This window comes from Podarcis bocagei, assembly GCF_964188305.1.
Source record: "Podarcis bocagei genome assembly, chromosome: 1".
NCBI lineage: Eukaryota > Metazoa > Chordata > Lepidosauria > Squamata > Lacertidae > Podarcis > Podarcis bocagei.
In genome coordinates this window covers 75,280,956-75,301,261 of record NC_138125.1, presented here as the reverse complement: position 1 = coordinate 75,301,261, position 20,306 = coordinate 75,280,956, and the positions used below count along the sequence as shown (strand labels likewise).

The window sequence follows — 20,306 nt, the reverse complement described above, 5'->3', positions numbered from 1 at the left end:
GTGCATGTAGCCTGGGCCAATTTTAACAATGCAGTTATCTTTTTGAACAAATTGCTAACTGCACAGATATGTACCGGGTTCCTGAAAGCAATCCAGCTGTAAAGACACTGTTTGTGGTGGATTTATATGTTGCTTAATATAACACCAAGCTTTTCAGATGATTACATCTGATTTTTGTGGGGTTCGCCAGTCCTTAAGAGAGGTTGCCAGGGAATCACCTTCCACTGAGCTAGCTTTTCTTTGAACATTTTTCTGGATCCAACCTGATAATTTATTAATTGGGAACAAATATATATATTGGCGGTGGTTTTTTTTTTTTTTTTTTTTTATAAAATTTTTATTGGTTTTTCAGAATTTTTAAAGACAAACAAACACAGAAAGAACAAACATACATGTATAAATTCATAAGATATTTTCATAAACCTCTTTTCTGGGACTTCCCCATACCTCCCCTTTCTGCATCCCAATGTCCAGAGTTTTGTAGCAACTCCCAATTGTTACTTTTCAACCTCTGTCAACTTAGTCCTCTCTATGTTCTGATCTTATATCACTGTATCCCTTTGTTTCTAAAAACCACAGCACATTAACATTCATTAAGTTTATAGTAGTCCTTAAGGTAACTTTTAAATTTTCTCCATTCTTCTTCCACCGTCTCTTTTCGTTGGTCACGGATTCTGCCTGTCATCTCAGCCAATGTCATATAGTCCATCACTTTCATCTGCCATTCTTCCAGAGTGGGTAAATCTTGTGTCTTCCAATACTTTGCGATGAGGATTCTTGCTGCTGTTGTAGCATACATAAAGAAAGTTCGGTCCTTCTTCGACACCAATTGGCCGACAATGCCCAGGAGAAAGGCCTCTGGCTTTTTAGGAAAAGTACATTTAAGTACCTTTTTCATTTCATTATAGATCTTTTCCCAGAAAGCCTTAATCTTCGGGCATGTCCACCAAAGGTGGTAGAAGGTACCTTCAGTCTCTTTACATTTCCAACATTTGTTATCGGGCAAATGATAAATTTTTGCCAGCTTGACTGGGGTCATGTACCACCTGTACACCATTTTCATAATGTTTTCCTTTAAGGCATTACATGCCGTAAATTTAATACCGGTGTTCCATAACCATTCCCAGTCATCTGACATAATGTTATGACCAACATCCTGTGCCCATTTAATCATGGCTGATTTGACTGTTTCCTCCTGTGTATTCCATTTCAGCAACAAATTATACATTCTGGATAAATTCTTAGTATTAGGTTCTAGCAGTTCAGTTTCTAATTTTGATTTTTCCATCTGGAAACCAATTTTCCTGTCCTGTTTGAAAAATTCCACTATTTGATGATACTGAAACCAATTTTGTACCTTATGCTTCAGTTTCTCATAGCTTTGCAATCTCAACTTATCTCCATCTTGTTCCAAAATTTCCCAATACTTCGGCCATCCGACCTCCATATTGAGTTTCTTCACTGCTTTGGCCTCCACTGGTGAGACCCATCTAGGGGTTTTGTTTTCCAAAAGGTCTTTGTATCTTCTCCAAACATTAAACAATGCTTTTCTAACAATGTGATTCTTGAAAATACTGTTAACTTTATCATACCATAAATATGCATGCCAACCAAAAGAGTTGTTGAAACCTTCCAGATCTAAGATGTCTGTATTTTCGAGGAGCATCCATTCTTTCAGCCAGCAAAATGCTGCTGCCTCATAATACAATTTCAAGTCCGGCAGGGCAAATCCCCCTCTTTCCTTCGCATCTGTCAGTATTTTAAATTTAATTCTGGGCTTTTTGCCCTGCCAGACAAATTTTGAAATATCTTTCTGCCACCTCTTAAAACATTCCATCTTATCCAGGATCTGCAAGGTCTGAAACAAAAATAACATTCTAGGCAATACATTCATTTTAATCACAGCGATTCGGCCTAGCATTGACAGTTTCAAATTTGACCAAATTTCTAGGTCTTTTTTAATTTCCGACCAACATTTTTCATAGTTATCTTTATACAAATTCACATTTTTTGATGTCAAATAGACCCCTAGATATTTCACCTTCTTGACCAGTGTCAACCCTGTCTCCTCTTGGAACTTCTCCTTTTCTGCATCTGTTAGATTTTTGCCTAAGACTTTGGTTTTTTGTTTATTCAGCTTGAATCCAGCTACCTGGCCAAACTGTTGTATTATTTCTAACACCTTTTTCGTACTAGCGTTTGGCTCTTGCAAAGTCAATACTAGGTCATCTGCAAACGCTCTTAACTTGTAATGTTTAGCTCCGACCTGGACACCCTTGACCTGCTGGTCTTCCCTTATCATATTCAGCAACACCTCCAGGACTGAAATAAAAAGTAATGGGGAGATTGGACACCCTTGTCGTGTTCCTTTCTCTATCTTAAGTTCCTCCGTCACTACATTATTTACAATCAATTTAGCTTTTTGTTCAGAATATATTGCAGCCATACCATTCTCAAAACCTTTACCTACCCCCATCCCCTGAAGATTCTTTAACATAAAGCTCCAGGAAATATTATCAAAGGCTTTCTCCGCGTCCACAAAGATCAATACTGCTTTGGTGTTTATATTCACCTCTAGCTTTTCCAAAATGTCTATCACATTTCTAACATTGTCTGCCAGGTGCCTTTTAGGGAGAAAGCCTGCCTGGTCCCTATGAATCTTCTCCATCAACACTCTTTTAAGTCTTTTTGCCAGAATGTCTGCAAAAATTTTGTAATCCACATTGAGTAAAGATATTGGGCGGTAGTTCTTCAATTGAGTCTTTTCAGTCTCTGTCTTTGGTATGAGTGAAATATATGCTTCTTTCCACGATTCAGGTGCCCTTTTTCCCTCAAGGATCTCATTACAGACTTCTTTCAGTGGTTGAATCAACCATTCCTTCAGTGATTTGTAGTATCTTGAAGTCAGCCCATCTGGTCCTGGAGATTTGCCTAGTTGCATATTCTGAATGGCAGCCTCTATCTCTTGCTCTGATATTCTCTGGTTCAAATCAATCTTGTTTTGATGAGAGATTTTTTGTAATCCAAATTTTCCAAGGAATTTGTCTATATCTTCTTCATTTTGCGGGCCTTGGGTATAAAGCTTTTTAAAATAGCCTAAAAAACAGTTTCTAATCTCATTAGGTTTAGATATGTTCTTTCCATCCACTTCTAGATTTGTGACTGTATTTAATTTCTGCCTTTTCTTCAATTGCCATGCCAGAAGTTTACCACATTTGTTTGCCGATTCGAATGTCTTTTGCTTCATCTGTTTTATCTTCCATTCAATCTCTAGGTTCATCAATTCCATATATTGTGACTGATATAGCTTAATCTCTCTTAAAATCTCCTGGGACTTTGGCTTTGCTCTTAGTTTTTTCTCTCCTTCCTTTATCTTTTCCAAAATCTTTTCTTTTTTCTCATTCTGTTTTTTCTTCTTTATTGAGTTTTGTTGAATCAAGAAGCCTCGCATCACGGCTTTACTTGCGTCCCAGATCACTCTTTTCTCAACGTCAGCCCTCAAATTTATTTCAAAATAGTCTTTTAAAGTTTTTTGGGCCTTCGTAAGAATTTCCTTGTCTCGAAAGAGGGTGTCATTCATTCTCCATCTAAATTGACCAGTTGATGTTAGTTTCATTTCCATCTTCACGGCGTTATGGTCGGAGCAAGTTTTTGGGCAGATTTCTACCTTCTTAATCTTTGGAGCCATACCACTAGTAATCCAGATTTGATCGATTCTGGTCCAGGTCAGCATTGCTTGGGAGAAAAAGGTTCCCTCTCTCTCCAGAGGGTTCCTTACTCTCCATATATCTATCAAGTCCATGTTTTCAGTCATTTCAAAGAAAGTCTTAGGCAGTCTCCCTTCCTTAGTGATTGTTAGTCTTTGTGACTTATCCATATTCGTAGAGACCACGCCATTCATGTCTCCCATCATTATCATATTATAGTCCAGATAGTCCGTAAGGGTTTCATGAAGTCTCTTAAAGAAGTCAGATTTGCCTTCGTTTGGTGCATAAATTCCAACAACTAACAGTTTTTCTCCTTGTACTTGTATCTCCACTGCCAAATATCTCCCTTGTTCATCTTTAAAAATCATTTTTGGGGCCCATTTTTCTTTCACATATATTACAACTCCTCTTTTCTTAACTTTATCTGATGAAACAAATTCTTGTCCTAGCCTTTTGTTTGTAAGTAGTCTCCTATGGGCTCTGGTTATGTGTGTTTCTTGTAGGCATATCAAATCCAATTGTTCTCTGTTCAAAATGTGAAATACTTGTCTTCTCTTCAAAGGCCCATTCAGTCCATTACAATTCCAGCTAAGGAATTGTAGAGCCATCTTATTGTTTTCTTATAGCTCCTCCAACAGCTCCAAGTTGTTGCTCTTCTTCTGATGGTAATGGTTTCTGTCCAATCGAAAGGTTGAGAATGTCTAGTGCTCTCCTCTGTTCTGCCAGTACGTCCACAGTCCCCTTCTGGAGGTCCTCCTGGTGTCTTGCCAGAAATTTATCTTTATCTTGGATTGTCTTTATTTTCACCTTTTTTAATTTATAGTCAAATGACAGTCCTTGTGGGAATTCCCACCTAAAACGGATGTTGTTTTTCTTTAGCAAGAGTGCCAAATCCTTGTAGAAGTTTCTTAAGTCCAGGATGTATTTTGGGATGTCTTTAAAGATCTGTACAGTTGAGTTACCAATTTGAAGGGCCTTTTGAAAGTGTAATCCTAGGATTTTGTCTCTTTCTTCCTTGGATCTGAGTGTGATCAAGCAGTCTCTCGGGGTCTTTCTGTCCTGTTTTTTGCCCAGTCTAAAAGCTGTTGTGATTTTAAATTCGTCTTCCTCCAAATCCCAACAGCCCACAAACTCCCGTGTCAGATATTCCGCGAGATTGTCTCTCTCATTCTCTGGAACCAACCTTAGTTTTAAGTTTCTCTCTTTTCTCTGTAAGTCCCATAAGGCCAAAGTTGCATCGTGCTCATAGACCTTTTTGGCAATCGGTTCTAGTCTCTCCTGCGTCTCTCCAGCAGCAGCTTTCGCATCCTCGGCAATTTGGCGTGTGGTTGCGTTTTCCTCTACCAGTTTGTTGATAGATTCTGTATTCTGATTTAATCTTGCTGATATCTCTGTTAATTTTTGCGTATTTTCTGAAGTTTGTTTTGTCAAAGACTCCAGAGTTTGATTTATCTTAAGCAAGGCATCTGTCACCGCTTCCATAGAGGCAGCTGCTGCTTTTTCCTGTTCTGTTATTCCTGCTGGTCCTGGAGCTGCAGCTGAGATTGAGCCTCTTTTCTTTGACGACTGCTGTTGCAGCTGTTGTTGTTGTTGTCTTATTTTAGCTCTTGTGACAATCTCTTCCTGTGTACCACTCATGTCAAGGTCACTTCCCACGGGAGCTGTTCTGCTGGGAAATTCCACTGTCCTGGGCCGTGTCAAACATTCATTACCCTCTAGGGGGAGCAAATCAAAATGGCCATAAAGTAAAAAGTTCAAATACAAGAACAAAGGAGAATGTCCAAAGGTGTAAAAAAGAAGGATTTTACAGTCAGAGTCAATATTGCTATAAACTTGTAGCTGCAAATTGCCACAGTTTCACAGTTTCACAGTTTCACAGTCTATGTTGTTTCCCCTTGTATTACACTGTGGCCAATCACTGTATAAACTTTGTATCACAGTATCATAGTATTACTTTGTGGGCAAAGTCGGTTCAATGAGCTATTGCTCTGAGAAGGCAGACCGTTTCATGCTTTTAGAGCGAGACAGCAGAGGATTTTGCTTGAAATAGATCTTGCAGATTTACAGTCTCATTCGTCTCCCCTCTGCCCTGCTAGCTAGAGGGGAGATCCAAAATCCCCGTGCCCGGTTCAGTTACTTAGAAAGCAAGTTTCGTCGGATGCAAGTTTAAAGTTCCGCTGCTTTAAATTTCATGCAGTCGGGGGGAGGCAGACTTCCTTGATTTAACCCCCCGCTTTCAGCTCAATTTCTAAAGTTTCCCAATTGTTTTTCAGTTCCTACTCACGGGAATTCAGTCCAAATTTCTTTTCAGGAAGGAATCGGCGCTCTCCGCTAATGGCGACGCGGCTTCACTTCGCAGGCTGGGTAGCGACTCTCAGCACCGCGCTCACTCCCGATGTCGATCCGTAGCCTTTAAAAAGGCTCTTTCACGGTACCGGGGGGCGCAAATGGTGCCCACCGAGTCTCCTTGTTCTCAGGCTTCAGCGCCTGGGATTTTAGGGGTCCCCCGCTCGCCGTAGCGGGTAAGACCCGAACTTGCGAAGCAGTCCTTCTCCGGAGCTCGGAGGCAGGACCGCCATTAAGCGCTGGCACCGACCGGAAGTCCGGCGGTGGTTTTTTTTTAATGCAATAGAAGAAATAAAGTTCAGGGAAATATATCTTCTCTAAACCAAACAAATATAAAAGGGTTCAACAACAAAAAAGAACAGCCATACATAACTGAGCAATGCCAAATAATTCAGAATGATACTTCAGTTCTTGAAACAAAAATTTAAATAGTGCTTAATCCAACAATTAAAACCGAATAAACCTAATTGATTAAACTTTACTTCTTTTTAAAGGGATGATCTGGAGTATAAAGTTTCAGCCTGTTCCCCTCAGTCTTTGGCTTTTCCTAGGCTGCTTTATTTGAGGTAAATATGAAGCCATTTCTTCTTGTAGCCCTGCAGCTAAAACAATTCAGATCAGCTAAAAAATTTAGTTGGCGAATGGTACATTTAGGTTAAGTGATCTCTTTCAGCTTTCTATTATTGCATTTATATCTCACCTGCCTTCCATGTTGCTCAGGATAGAAACATGTATTTTGTCCCTGCACTAACCTTGTGTGGTAGGTTACGCTGAGTGAGACCACATTCACACCATACATTTAAAGCACTTTGATATGATATTGTTGTTGTTGTTTAGTCGTTCAGTCGTGTCCGACTCTTCGTGACCCCATGGACCAGAGCATGCCAGGCACTCCTGTCTTCCACTGCCGCCCGCAGTTTGGTCAAACTCATGCTGGTAGCTTCAAGAACACTATCCAACCATCTCGTCCTCTGTTGTCCCCTTCTCCTTCTGCCCTCCATCTTTCCCAACATCAGGGTCTTTTCCAGGGAGTCTTCTCTTCTCATGAGGTGGCCAAGGTATTGGAGCCTCAGCTTCACGATTTTTCCTTCCAGTGAGCACTCAGGGCTGATTTCCTTAAGAATGGATAGGTTTGTTCTTCTTGCAGTCCATGGGACTCTCAAGAATCTCCTCCAGCACCATAATTCAAAAGCATCAATTCTTCGGCGTTCAGCCTTCTTTATGGTCCAGCTCTCACTTCACTACTGAGAAAACCATAGCTTTTACTAAACGGACCTTTGTTGGCAGGGTGATGTCTCTACTTTTTAAGATGCTGTCTAGGCACTTTGATATAGTCATGGCTTTCTCCAAAGAATTTTGGGAGCTGGAGTTTGTTAAGGATGCTGAGAGTTGTTAGGAGAATGCTTTCCACCTTACAGAGCTACAATTCCCAGAGTTTCATGTGAAGAGGGATTGATTGTTAAACCACTTTAGGAATGGTTGCTCTAGAAGGGGCAAAGGGGTCTCCAAACACCTTTCTGCACTCTCAGCTACCAGAATTCTTTGGGGGAGCCCATTACTGATTAAAGGGGTTTCATAGGGCATTAAATGTACCGTATGTTGTGAATGCTGCAGCATGGAAGGTGTTAGAATGTTGTCATTCAAACTTTCAAATTTTTTGTGTGTTGTGATCACAACAAATTCTGGATACCCACATCTTTTTTCTTTACAGTGAGCACTGTGTAATGACATGGACAGAAAGAGGCATTTATATTTTCATTCCACAAAATGTTCAAGTTTTGCTCTGGAGCGAAGTGAAAGGTAAATTACATTATTTATAGTGAACTTGGATCTCTTTTATGTGCTCTTGAAACTGTACATACATCAGAATAAAGTTCATTCTGCCTTTGCGAGAACTGAGGTTGATACCTGTTTCGCCATGAATTGGAAGCTGGTGCACGCAGTGTACAGTGGGGGGAAATGTGTTGCATCGGGCAAAATGGGTAATGCTAACAAGACTTTTCTACATGAGCATGTACTTTATTTCATAATAGCCACATGTGCTTGAAACAGTCCCCTGTTTTAGATATGGAATGGCATAAAGACTGATAGGGAAATCAGGCTTGCATTTCTTACAAGCACTGGGACAGGCAAATTGCACTTGTTTGTGGTGGTGATTATCAGCTGTGCCTGAAGAAGAAAGCATTCTCCTATCTAGTTTTCATATGTTTATAAACATGAAAATCTTGAAAGGTGCAATCAGACTATTTTGGTTAATATGAAGTATAGTATTAAACATTGGGGAGCTCTGTACTGACTCTTGTAATCTTCTGTTTTGCCTAGATATTCATGATATTGCAGTATATAAAAATGAGCTCTTCTGTTTGCACACCAGTGGAAAAGTCTCTCACCTTTCCCTTCTACCTGTGGAAAAATGTATAGAACGTTTACTTAGAAGAAGCTTTTGGACGCTTGCAGCCAGGGTCTGCTGCCTCTTCCAGAATTCTATTGTCTTATGTCGGGTAATCAAAGCTTAATATATCATTTTTAAAAAATGTCTTTTTAAAGGCAGTTCTGACAAATAGTAAGTCATGCGATGCAAATAAAAGATAATCTATGACCTTAGGATCCAGGCCAACGTGGCAATCAAGGAACTTCAGGGAAGGAAAGTTTTTTACACCTTGCTTCTCTCCCCCCACCCCTGCAGCAGCACCCCAATGCTTTGAGGGTTTTGTGCTTTTTTTTGTTTACAGTCAAGCGGTGTATAAAGTTATGAAATAAATAAAATAGTAGATTTTAACCTGTTTAATAAAACTTTATGCATTATTAGGCAAGAAAAGCTCTTCCCATAGATAAGCTGGAACATTTGAAATCTCAGTTGGATCTTTCAACACAAAGTGATATCATTACTCAACTTGAAGAACTGATCTCAAAGCTGGAGCCTTTAGATTCCGCATGCAGCAGCAGGAGGAGCAGTATTTCTTCACATGTAAGCGTATTCCTATAAATGTGATCCATATTATAGCTATATTTTCATTCCCTTAAAATTATATTTTATCAGTGCTTCATTATAGTTAGCTTTTTTTAAAAAAGTGGGTACATTTTGTGCATTTGATATTTATAATAGGAGCTATAGTTTGGGCTGTATTTTCTGTTCCAAGATGCATCTGTTGTTATAGCAGATCTGAAGTCACAATGCTAAGGTATAGAGAGAGCTTTTATAATACAATAAATATGCATATAATCAAAATAGTCTAGGAATAAATGTAATCTTGCTTGGAGGCTTTTCCTATCTGCAAAACCAGTTCTGCCTTTTAAAAAATAGGTAGGCAACACAAATGTTACATTTACACATGTATTATATTTTGTATGTAACACATATCACATATGCATTATATTTGAGTAATGTTGCTTGGGCTTGTTTGTTTTATTAGTTGCATGTTTCCCAGTGTTTTATTTTTATTGTATCGTTGCTGTTTTGTGGGTTGTATCTAATGGTGTCACTCACCTGACAGTAAGACTTTTGTCAGTGGAAGGAAGTAGTTTTTAGCCACTGAATCACTCACACCCCCCTAAATCCGCTTCAGAGGCTTGCAAAATCCTTTAGAGCAGATTTTAGTAGGTGCAGACGCCTATAGGGGGGAAAAGGTGAATCACTCCAGATCATTTCCCTCCCTGTTCTGCTAATGGAAGCCTTACTGCCAGCTGAACAACACCTTTGGGATACAACCCTTTGTATTATTTATTGCATCTTAGTTCCATTGTTCTGTGTTATGTTGATAAGCTGCCCTTAGAGCATTTACTCTCAAAGGAGGTACAAAACTATTTTAAATAAATAAATTGGAGTATTATAATGTCAATGAACTCTAGAAATAGCAAGGGCATGTTCCTGCTCTGACTTCATATGCATTTCCCATTTTCTTCATTAGGAGAGTTAAATGTGTGCTCTTCTGTACTAAAATCAGTGGCTTGTCTTTTGGCTGGATCAAGTTTATAAAGGCAGACTTTAAAAGCTTACATTATGATTTCTCAATAGGAAAGTTTCAGCGTATTAGATTCTGGCATTTATCGTGTTATTAGCCGAAGAGGCAGCCAATCTGATGAGGATTCTTGCTCCTTACATAGCCAAACTCTATCAGAAGATGAAAGATTGAGAGAATTTCACACACACCAGGAAGAAGAGCACCAGGAATTTGGTAATACAAACATTTATTAAATACTCATGTGTGTGTATCCTGTAAATAGATGAGGATTTGCTGCAGGCTCTGAAAACAAGGTTGTTGCTAATTCCAGCTGTTTGGTGGCATTGTTAGGGACTTCTACACTCCCCTACAAATTATCATTTAACTTGTTTATGTAGCGACAGTTTTGAATGCTGGTGTCATGTTTTCCTCCAAAGTAATTTATTAAAATTAAAAGGTTGTACCTCATCATTTAAGTAACAGGTGATGTAATTCTTAGGTGGAAGTCTGATAGTTTGTGGGAGAGAGACATCACTGCTTCATGTCACCTACTCTTGATGTTGCTGCCCTGTCATGTAAATGAAGGTTGCTATCCTGTTCAATTCATAAAAATTGATTCATAAATTCACTCAAGTAGAAAATCATAATCACCTCTGCTGCTTTCATGGCTCTCCTTTAAGATTTTGTGTTGAGAAACCTGTTAGCCTCTTCTGCTACAGTCAAGCTATTGTGAAACTCTGTAAGCACCTGAGTTCTGTATGTCAGAGTGACATCAGCTTTTGGCTGACAAGGTGATTCAGTGTTTTATAGGAACTAAGCAATTCTGTGTGTAATGGTGGGGATTCAAAACTTGGAGCTGTTTCACTTTTATGGCTAAAATTGTATTCCTTCTGTAAAATGGAAGGCGGTTCATTGGACCTCAGGAGGATAGTTTAGTCTTGTACATGAAAAGTAATGTTTTGAGTCATTACCACATTATCAACGGTTGGTAAGAGAGCTTTGTTTATTGTATATGGTGTTTTAAGGGAGAAATGTCCTGGTGATAAATACTCCATTCTTTCAATGAATATTCCCCTAGAACAATAGTAGTTGGAATATAGATGACCGGAATATGGGGGTTTACCAAATTTGCTGGTAACGTCAAGCTGTAGATTTTGCATGTTTTGGATTAAGGCTATACATGCATGCTTTGCTTGGTGCTGTTTCCTGATAGCATTTGTAATGAATAGTCCCTTCTGTTCTTTGAAGGGATTCCTTTGTTCTCACTCATATACAAAATTAAGATTTTTAAACTGCTGTAATTTTCTCTTGGGCAAAATATAGTCCCTTTTAAATCTTAGCTTTGGCCTTGAATAAACTGCATGCTTGAGGGTTTATTTGCAAGAATGCTTCTAATTCCATAAATTAAGATGAAGAAGGAATTTAGACATCCAGGCTTCTTGAAATAGTGGTAATAGCAGCAAGGTAGTTGCTTTTCTTGTGTGTTCCCCATCCTCTTTATTCTGTAAACCCCTTGCTCTTGCCTTTGGAGGTTTTACACTGTAAGCTCCATTTGCTGCTTGCCACTTTGCTTAATACATTGTGGAAATGATCTGTTGCTCACTCTAAAATATCAGTGATATCGAGGCTATTGGTGAAAACTGTATCAATTTAGAGATACTACAATTTAGAGATGTTGCATAATAGATTCCAGGAGACACTGATCTGGATCTAGATATAGATATATGTGTGTGTGTGTTCTACACACACCACACACACAGATTTGAAAAGTCCTCAGGTTCTGTAGATTCTAAATTGCTGCCCAAACCTCAAATGCATATTAGCAGTGTGTTTTAGGACTCCTATTTCAAGCTGCATTTTACTACAGGTGCTTTGAAACTAGGCCCAAAGTTATCTGACAAATCAAGGAGCTTTCCTAAAAAAGTAAAACTGCCAGATCACCTAAATGCTGGTGGTTCAGATTGTGTTATTTCCCATATGATTCGGCAAAAGGTGGTAATTATGGCTGAATGGCTTTTGGCATTGATACCTACTTGAAGGAGGTGAAAAAAAATCTGTTGTGAAGCACAGCATCTGATCAGTCCTAAGCATATGTTGTCCAATCACTCCATTTTATGACTTTTAAATTTAAATTTTGTTTGTTAGACACTGTATCTCATGCTTCTGTGATGGTCGACACTGATCGGAATGAGACTTTTCTTCCATTCAGTATTCCATTGTCATTCCGTTCCCCATCTCCCCTCGTCTCTCTTCAAGCTGTCAAGGACAGGTAAAATCACATGTGAATTCCTCACCCATTACATACTTTTTGTTTTGTCCAATCATTAAACATGACTTGTCACTCATGCCACATTTTTCTATGCTAGCCTTTGACTCCTTGAAACTAGCTAGCTGAAGATGGGCTGGGGTTAAAAGTCTTTTCTTAATAATTAAAGGGCATAAGAGTGTGGTGGGAAAGCTTACCTTATCCTGGGTGGCTCATGAATCTTCAGCTGTTTACCACTAATTTTAACATGTGCAACTGTGCAACTTCTGCAACTGTGAATGTTTTTCATTATCCTTCTTAACCTAGCTCTCCATTACAAGTATAACACTAAACAATCCCAAGTTGTGCCAGTTTGGAATGCTTTGAGTGCTTAAAGGCAGCTGTAGGGTATACAGAGCTATCTAGTAAGGATTCAGTGACTGACCCATTGGTCAATAATATCCTAAATGGTGAGTTTTAAAACCAATAGGAGCAAACAATTAGTATTAAAGTCAAATAAGTCCTCTCATGATTGGAACCAGATGCAGGGCACAATCGAGGAGTTCTCAGACCATGGATTCAGGATCGGAACAGGAGATTTGAAATGGGATTGATTCCATTTGTGTATAAATATAAGAAAGATATAGTTGAAGGATCCCACCTCTGTAGGTTCCTAGCACTTACTGCTGTTTCAAACTTCATATCTGATTAACTTTGAGGTCCTCAAGTTATCAGGATGTTTCCTGCTTGGAGGACTCTGCAGAAGACTCTTCTGATTATGAATTTCAGCACAAGACAGAGAAAGCATTACTGTGTAAGGCCAATGGAGCCATATTTACTTTCAGGTGATATGTGGATGTCTCTTCATTCCTGCATTGAAAAATTGGCCATAGAACGGTCAAATAAAATACTGAAATTTAAAAGATGTTTTTAGTCCTTTCCATTGAATTGGCAATGAAGAATCAACCAAAATGGCAAAGTAAATGAATAGGTCTTAAGGGGGAAAAGCAGATTGCTTGCCTTTGGGCCATATAGTGATTCTGCATTTTAACATTTTAGAGGCTGGAAACCACCACAACGGAATTGATAATGACAATTCAGTATAATGCACCCACAATGCTTGTAACTGTTGTTCTGGTTGAAAGTGGCTACAAAGGATAATGGAACAAAGAAATAGTGGCTGTTATATTTTCCCTTTTGAAAATATAAAAGCCAGCAGCCATTCATATCTAATTAACTTCTTGCTTTACAGTTTTCAAAGGAGGAATGGCCATATAGTTTTGGTAGTCCTTGGTATAACTAAAACATAATTTGCACCCAGCACAATCCTCCAGTTAGATTAACACAGTGTGTTCAGCATGGCATTTGCAGACTTTGCAGACTTTGGGGTTTTTCATCATGCCCAGATGTTTCCTCTCTCCCACTTCCTTTTTTTTCAAAAAATTGGTCAACACTGAGCCTGATGAATAATTCTGTACACTTGAAAGCTTTGTGATATTGCTTTGTGATCGTAATAAAGGTGTTGCTCTACTGCTATTCCTATTTTCTAACGATTGAACATCTGTATCCAGCACTTTTTGCATACTTGGGAGAAAACAAATGCTATAGTGTTGATTACTCTCTTCTATTTAAAAGAAACAATTATACAATCTAACATGCTAAAAATTGTATCAACATTATAGAAACAATGCATCTAATCTTGGCTACACCAGCTCCCTGATTTCACTTACCTTTGTTCATTTAGACATAGCCTAAGGCCCCAAAGGGACGGAGGTGGCGCTGTGGGTTAAACCACAGAGCCTAGGACTTGCTGATCAGAAGGTTGGCAGTTCAAATCCCTGCGACGGGGTGAGCTCCTGTTGCTGGGTCCCTGCTCCTGCCAACCTAGCAGTTCGAAAGCACGTCAAAGTGTGAGTAGATAAATAGGTACCGCTCCAGCGGGAAGGTAAACGGCATTTCCGTGCGCTGCTCATGCTGGCCACATGACCCGGAAGTTGTACGCCGGCTTCCTCAGCCAATAAAGCGAGATGAGCGCCGCAACCCCAGAGTCGGCCATGACTGGACCTAATGGTCAGGGGTTCCTTTACCTTTACCTTTAAAGCCCCAAAACATGAAACAAAACTGGAATGAATGGTGTCCTTTCAAGTATTATGTTCGATATAGGAGTGCTGTTGCATCAACAGTGTTATGTGGATCGAGCATCATAGAAGCAAGGATTTGTATTTGTATTTTCCACTTTTTAGGTTCAGTGTTTCCCTAAACACATAGCTTAATCCCAGCAATCAGCTAATGTGGGGTACTAGTGCTTTTAACCATGTTTTCTTTAACCTTGCTTTAACAATCCTAGATCAACATTGTTTAATGTTCTAAAATCTCTGCTTATGCTGACCAAAATAATTTTGCCTTGTACGCATCTTCTTGATCTGCTTTATATATCTGAAGAAGACCTGTGCAAGCTCTTGCTATGATAAATTCTGAGGTGCCACACGACTGCCTTAATCTATGATTTTTTCCTTTTTGGTGCTCATACAATGTTTACACTTAACTTACAGTGTTTCTAGCTTTGTACGTAAGACCACAGAAAAGATTGGTACTCTTCATGGGAGTCCTGATAGAATCAGACAGGACATTAAAGATGAAGAACAGCTTCCAGAAATGACTGCTAGACTAGCCCAACCTCAAGAGGAAGAAGAAGAAGACGAAGAGTGAGTAAAAGCTCCTTTAGCCTGTGCAGCAACCTTTTCTTTTCAACAGGATGATGAGGCAGGAAGAACAACTGCATTATCAGTTGACTCTTTAACTCGTCATCATGCAAATGCATTTCTGAATCACCCATTTCTAGTAACATACTGCAATACTACCAAAAAGCAACCTTTGGCTATTGGAAGTGGCACTGGAATCCAGCCATGCATTTGACTTTGTGACATGGAATACCAAGCTTACTAAGAAAGATGTGGTTGGGGTAGGGTTTGGTAACAGAAATATAGTAATAAACCCATGCCCAGAAACATGCTTGGGAATGCATGGTCATCATTTTTAGATGAAGAGAACATAACTCTGTATTTGTAGCGCTGAAAAATATGTGAGCAGAGCCACCAAAGTGAAAAGAAAATGGAAAGACTTTGGTGCTTTTATACAGACCTGTCTTCTAGGTGGTATAGAGTTTTACTGAAACAAACTTAGGAGTAAGACAGGGAAATGTTTTTCATTCCTCCCACTGGCTATTAAAATTAACTTTTTCTTTCAAGGCTTGAGCTGCAGAGCCAGCCTCATGAAGAGGACCCCCTTAAAGACCTTGGGGCAGCAACTATGGAGACCCTGTAAGTAAGGCATCAAGTGTTCGGAGGATACAATCTGCAGAGCAGGGAGAGGAGAACCTTGAGCTCTTTATCGAGCAGGGGCAGGATTGAAATATATTAAAAACATTAGTAGAATATTTTGTATAATTTATATTTTTATTTATAAAAAAGATTTCTATACTGCTGTATTGTAAAGATACCCGTATTTTTTGCTCTGTAAGACGCACCAGACCACAAGATGCACCTAGTTTTTGGAGGAGGAAAACAAGAAAAAAAATATTCTGAATCTCAGAAGCCAGAACAGCAAGAGGAATCGCTGCGCAGTGAAAGCAGCAATCCCTCTTGCTGTTCTGGCTTCTGGGATAGCTGCGCAGCCTGCATTCGCTCCATAAGACGCACACATATTTCCCCTTACTTTTTAGGAGGGAAAAAGTGAGTCTTATAGAGCAAAAAATACGGTATATCACAGTGGTATACAACAATGCAAAAACCATAAAACCAAACAGGCAAATAATTAAAAAGTTAAAAACAAGTTAAAAGCAAAAAGAAATGAAAAACAAACACCAGTATATTCCTGATCCTTAATTTCCCCATCCCTGATGGTTGCCCACCTCTCATTCCCCTGATGCTGCCGTGATGTCAGGTGGCTTAACTTCAAAAGAAAGTATCAGGAGGACACTCACAGGGGTGGTTTGGGTTCATTCTGTGCCTGAAAATGAAGATGGATCTGTTCCCCATGGAAGCTTTGGCTGAAATTTCCAGAGTAGAGCCAATCTGGTTGTAAGTCACTTTGGGTTGCCTTGGGCAAGATAAAGTGACCAACAAATTTACTAAATCACCATCACCATCACCATCCCAGGGGCTTAGTACCCAGTTTGAAAGGTCCTGCTTGCAGAGTGTACTCTTAATACTCCTGATTGTTCCTTTGCAGCCATGCCTTTCTCTGCTACACATGTGATGTTGGGTGTGATGCAGGTGGGCGTGGTTGGGGGTAGGGAAAGCCTCACAGCCTAAATTAACATACCTGCTGGGCCTAATTTAGCCTATGAGCTACAGATTCCCCATGCCTGTTCTACGCAGATGAAAGTTGACTGTTTTTAAAACTGTGCACGAGGTAATGCTATGTTAATATTTCTCCATACACTGTAATACTAGTTCTTAGAAAAGTAGCTTACTGTTAGATTTAGGATTTATCTGGAAGTTTAGGAGCCATGGATATTAACTCTGGAACATCAAAGCTGGCTAAGATGGGGCTATGAAAGTCCACACAAACCTTCCATTCTCCAAAATGACTCATTGTGTTGCTTTTGCACATATGTGGAACAAATTTTCCATGTAGCTGTATTGTAGGAAAGGTGGACTGAACTGTGCCCAAAGTATTAATTGTGGGTTGCAATCCTAAAAACGCATACAAGAGATTCTTTACGAGAACTACAATGTTGGCAGTATAATTTGCTTTCTTTTTCTTGTGGGTATAAAATCAAATTGTAAGTTTGCATTTTGCCTTTTTGCAGAACCAGACTTCAGGATCCACTAGTTTTGTTACAGCCACAGTACTTGAGAGCAGTTTTGCTAAACTGGATTCCATTTCTGGAAAAAACATTTAGATTTGAGGCATCTGCCGTTTTGGATGAGAGCTCATGTAATGAGATGCCTTTGCAGCCTGAAGACCAGCAAGTTTTCAAAGAAAATGTGGAAGTGCCTCAACATGATGAATATGCAGATATGGAACAGTTGCCTGTCTTGAGAACAAACTATGAAAATGATGATGTAAATAAAGAACAAGATGATGCTTGGGAAGAAAATACCAAGCCAAATAGTAGCAGTCAAATTGATAAAATACTGAGCAAACATCAGAAGTCGGAAACCACTTTTAACCATTCTTTTCAGATTCATTCTCCATGTTTCATACCAGAGAATATTCAGAAAGATCTGGTAGAGCTGGCAACTTTATGTTTTGAATTAAATGTATATGAATATTCACAGATTAATGGTGAACAGTATGTGCAGCCAGAAGATTCAGATGCCTTGGCTTGTAGATTCATAAAAGACTACTTTTTTCTTCTGGATCTGGAAAGGCTGAAGCAATGTATTATAACCTGTCATAGCAATCATCCTAGAGTTTGGGAAACCTATGTGGAAGGATTAAAAGGTAAGCATGGCCATCAGTCATGGATGCTTTAGCTGAGATCCCTGCATTGCAGGGGGTTGGACTAGATGTCCCTTGGGGTCCCTTCCAACCCTGCAGTTCTACGATTCTCAAGTTGTATGAATTCACAGTGCAGTTCTATTTTTTAAAAATAATATTTATTGCAACAATTTAAACACTTACAAAAAAAAAAGAGCAAGAGTCGTATTGAACTCATTGGGGCTGATTCCAGGCAGATCTATGTAAGATTGAACTGTTGGAGGATCTTCTGTCTGTCATTGTGTCGAAGCTTTATATAGAATTTGTTCAAAATGAAATTTGTTGAAAATATTTGCAAGCTGAAATATGGGGCATGCTGTTTGGGGTTTTCCATGGCAATTAGCCATGATGGCTATGCTCTGCCTCCGCAGTGGGAATTACAGTTGGAAGCCCAGAAGGGGAGAGCGCTCTTGTTCTCAAATCCCACAGGCATCTGGCTGGCCATTGTAAGAGCAGGGATCACACAGTGGGCTTTTTATATGTTTATTCCTAATTAACATTAATGCAGTTGAAAGCTTTATCTAACTCCCATTCATAAAAACAAAAGTGAAATCTAATTAATATATTTCCTGAATTACATTGACTGATTTTTTTCTTGTTACCGTTTAGCTCTTGAGTGTTTCCCCCCCCCCCAATTTAATGTTTGTGTGAAAATTAGCATGTTTCCTGTTCTTAATGTTACTTTTCAATATAGTTGTTGTTACATGTAAAATTATTGGTTTCAGAACTGACTCGGACTAGTCCAGTCACTATGGCCTTGGAGAATGGAGATATGTTTAGAATACTGAAATTGCTTGTGGATCTGGGTCCTTGGGATGCTCCCGTGTTGCTAGCACATGTCCTAAGGTATTCACCATTTGACTAAATTTGACTACATCTTATTTAATACTTGACTGGCATATGTAGTCACTCTTCAGATCAGTCTTCTTGCATTTTTATTAATGGGAGGCGGTTTCATACTTGCATTTTCTTGGGCTGGCCCATAATATTTCATTACCTGATGTGAAGGGCAAGATGGTACCCCTTCCCATTATAGGTAGAGAAGCTGACATAATTCAGCACTGATGACGTGACTGTCCTTCACAACACCTGAGGCAGTATGGTGGCAAAAACATGTCTTATAGCATCCATAGCTCTGTAGTGTCCAGCAGAGAGGAATGGTCAGAGGCCTTTTGAGGAACAGCCCTGGAGCTGATGGTGCTGCTTCCAATATCTGCTCACTTTGCTCAGTGCAGGTGTGGGGAACCTCCCCCCCCCCCATGTTGTTGAACTACAACTCCCATCAATTCCAGTAATCGTGGTCAGCAGCCAGGAATAGTGGGAGTTGTAGTTCAGCAACATCCAGAGGTCCAAAGGTTTCCCACATTTGGCTTAATGTTAAGACTGACCCTTGTTTCCACAATCTAGTTTCAGGCAAGCCTCACTAGTATTGTGATAAACCTTGCAGTTATACAGGGTGAGTCCTTTAAAAGAGGCCCCATGGATACAGAGTACACATGTTCCATGGGGCCTCTTTTAAAAGACTCACCCTGCATTTGCAGTGTTAGCTATGTTTAAATGTGTGGATCAATACCATGCTAGTAAATAATAATTCTGAGAATGGTTTTCTTAAATAAGTGTGACTGTTGTGTCCTCTCTTGTTCTCATATAGGCTTTATGAAAAATTTGGAGAAACTTCGCTAAGGCCCCTGATCAAGTTTTGTCCCTCTATTCTGCCTTCAGATATCAAGCAAATTTGTAAAAGCAATCCTCAGCATTTCCTGGCATATTTAGACAGTCTAATCAAATCAAGGGCTGAAGATGAACGGTATATATTGTACTCTTTTACTCTGTGGAACAAAAGTTAAGGAATGGGATGCATGGAAGTAATAATTAGGGTAGCGGTGAAAGGTGGACTCTCATTAGAGGATTTTAAATAGTGGTTGTAATTGCCATATGTCAGGGATTCTTTAATTTCTGCATTGCGGGAGGTTGGACTAGATGACCCTTGTGGTCCCTTCCAATTCCACAATTCTATGATTCTAAAATATTTGTTGCTTCTTAATGACATTAGGTCTCTGAGAAGGGAAATAATATCCTGAGTGGGTAGTAACTTAGCAAAAAACCCCTGCATACATCAAATTTATGACATGGTTATTTGAGAACTTTTTAATACAGTATGGTTGTATACAATAAGGCATTGAACATTTCTTTTGGCTCTTTATAATTGGATGATAGTTTCTTTTTAAAAGGCAGCACTACTTAAATGACATTCAAGTATGCCATATTGTGAAACTAGTCCTAGTTGCTTGTATGTTGTAAATCCTTTTTATTGCCAGAATGCACATATAATTAGTGGTGAACAATCTCTTTCTAGGCTGTCCTTCCTGGGATCTCTTCTTCATCCTGAGTCATTACGATTAGATTGGTTATCTTTGGCAGTTTCTCAAGATGCCCCACATACAGCAAGTACAATGGATGCCCAAGGAAATCCACGGTATGAATAGCGTTTGACTCAAGCTTGCTGTTTGTCCACACTTCATAATTGTATTCACATTCCTAAAGGCATTATCTTTTGACAGTTACAAGGACAGTCACAAG

At 39.3% G+C, this 20,306-nt stretch overlaps 1 protein-coding gene and 1 long non-coding RNA gene across 3 annotated transcripts in view; one reads left to right on the top strand and one right to left on the bottom strand.

The window, feature by feature from the left end:
• LOC308591734 overlaps positions 1-20,306 on the bottom strand; it is a 184,298-nt gene that overhangs the window by 43,984 nt on the left and 120,008 nt on the right. The window lies entirely within an intron of this gene.
• The window catches only part of HPS5 (HPS5 biogenesis of lysosomal organelles complex 2 subunit 2), a 38,030-nt gene that overhangs the window by 10,584 nt on the left and 7,140 nt on the right, over positions 1-20,306 (top strand). For both annotated transcript variants that reach the window (XM_081202095.1, XM_081202094.1), the window contains exons 8-19: positions 6,548-6,619; positions 7,765-7,853; positions 8,376-8,554; positions 8,863-9,021; positions 10,069-10,228; positions 12,140-12,263; positions 14,792-14,944; positions 15,488-15,559; positions 17,053-17,690; positions 18,452-18,572; positions 19,378-19,533; positions 20,083-20,202. In XM_081202095.1, the coding sequence (XP_081058221.1) occupies positions 6,548-6,619; positions 7,765-7,853; positions 8,376-8,554; positions 8,863-9,021; positions 10,069-10,228; positions 12,140-12,263; positions 14,792-14,944; positions 15,488-15,559; positions 17,053-17,690; positions 18,452-18,572; positions 19,378-19,533; positions 20,083-20,202 (2,043 nt within the window). The remainder of the gene's footprint in view (positions 1-6,547; positions 6,620-7,764; positions 7,854-8,375; positions 8,555-8,862; positions 9,022-10,068; positions 10,229-12,139; positions 12,264-14,791; positions 14,945-15,487; positions 15,560-17,052; positions 17,691-18,451; positions 18,573-19,377; positions 19,534-20,082; positions 20,203-20,306) is intronic.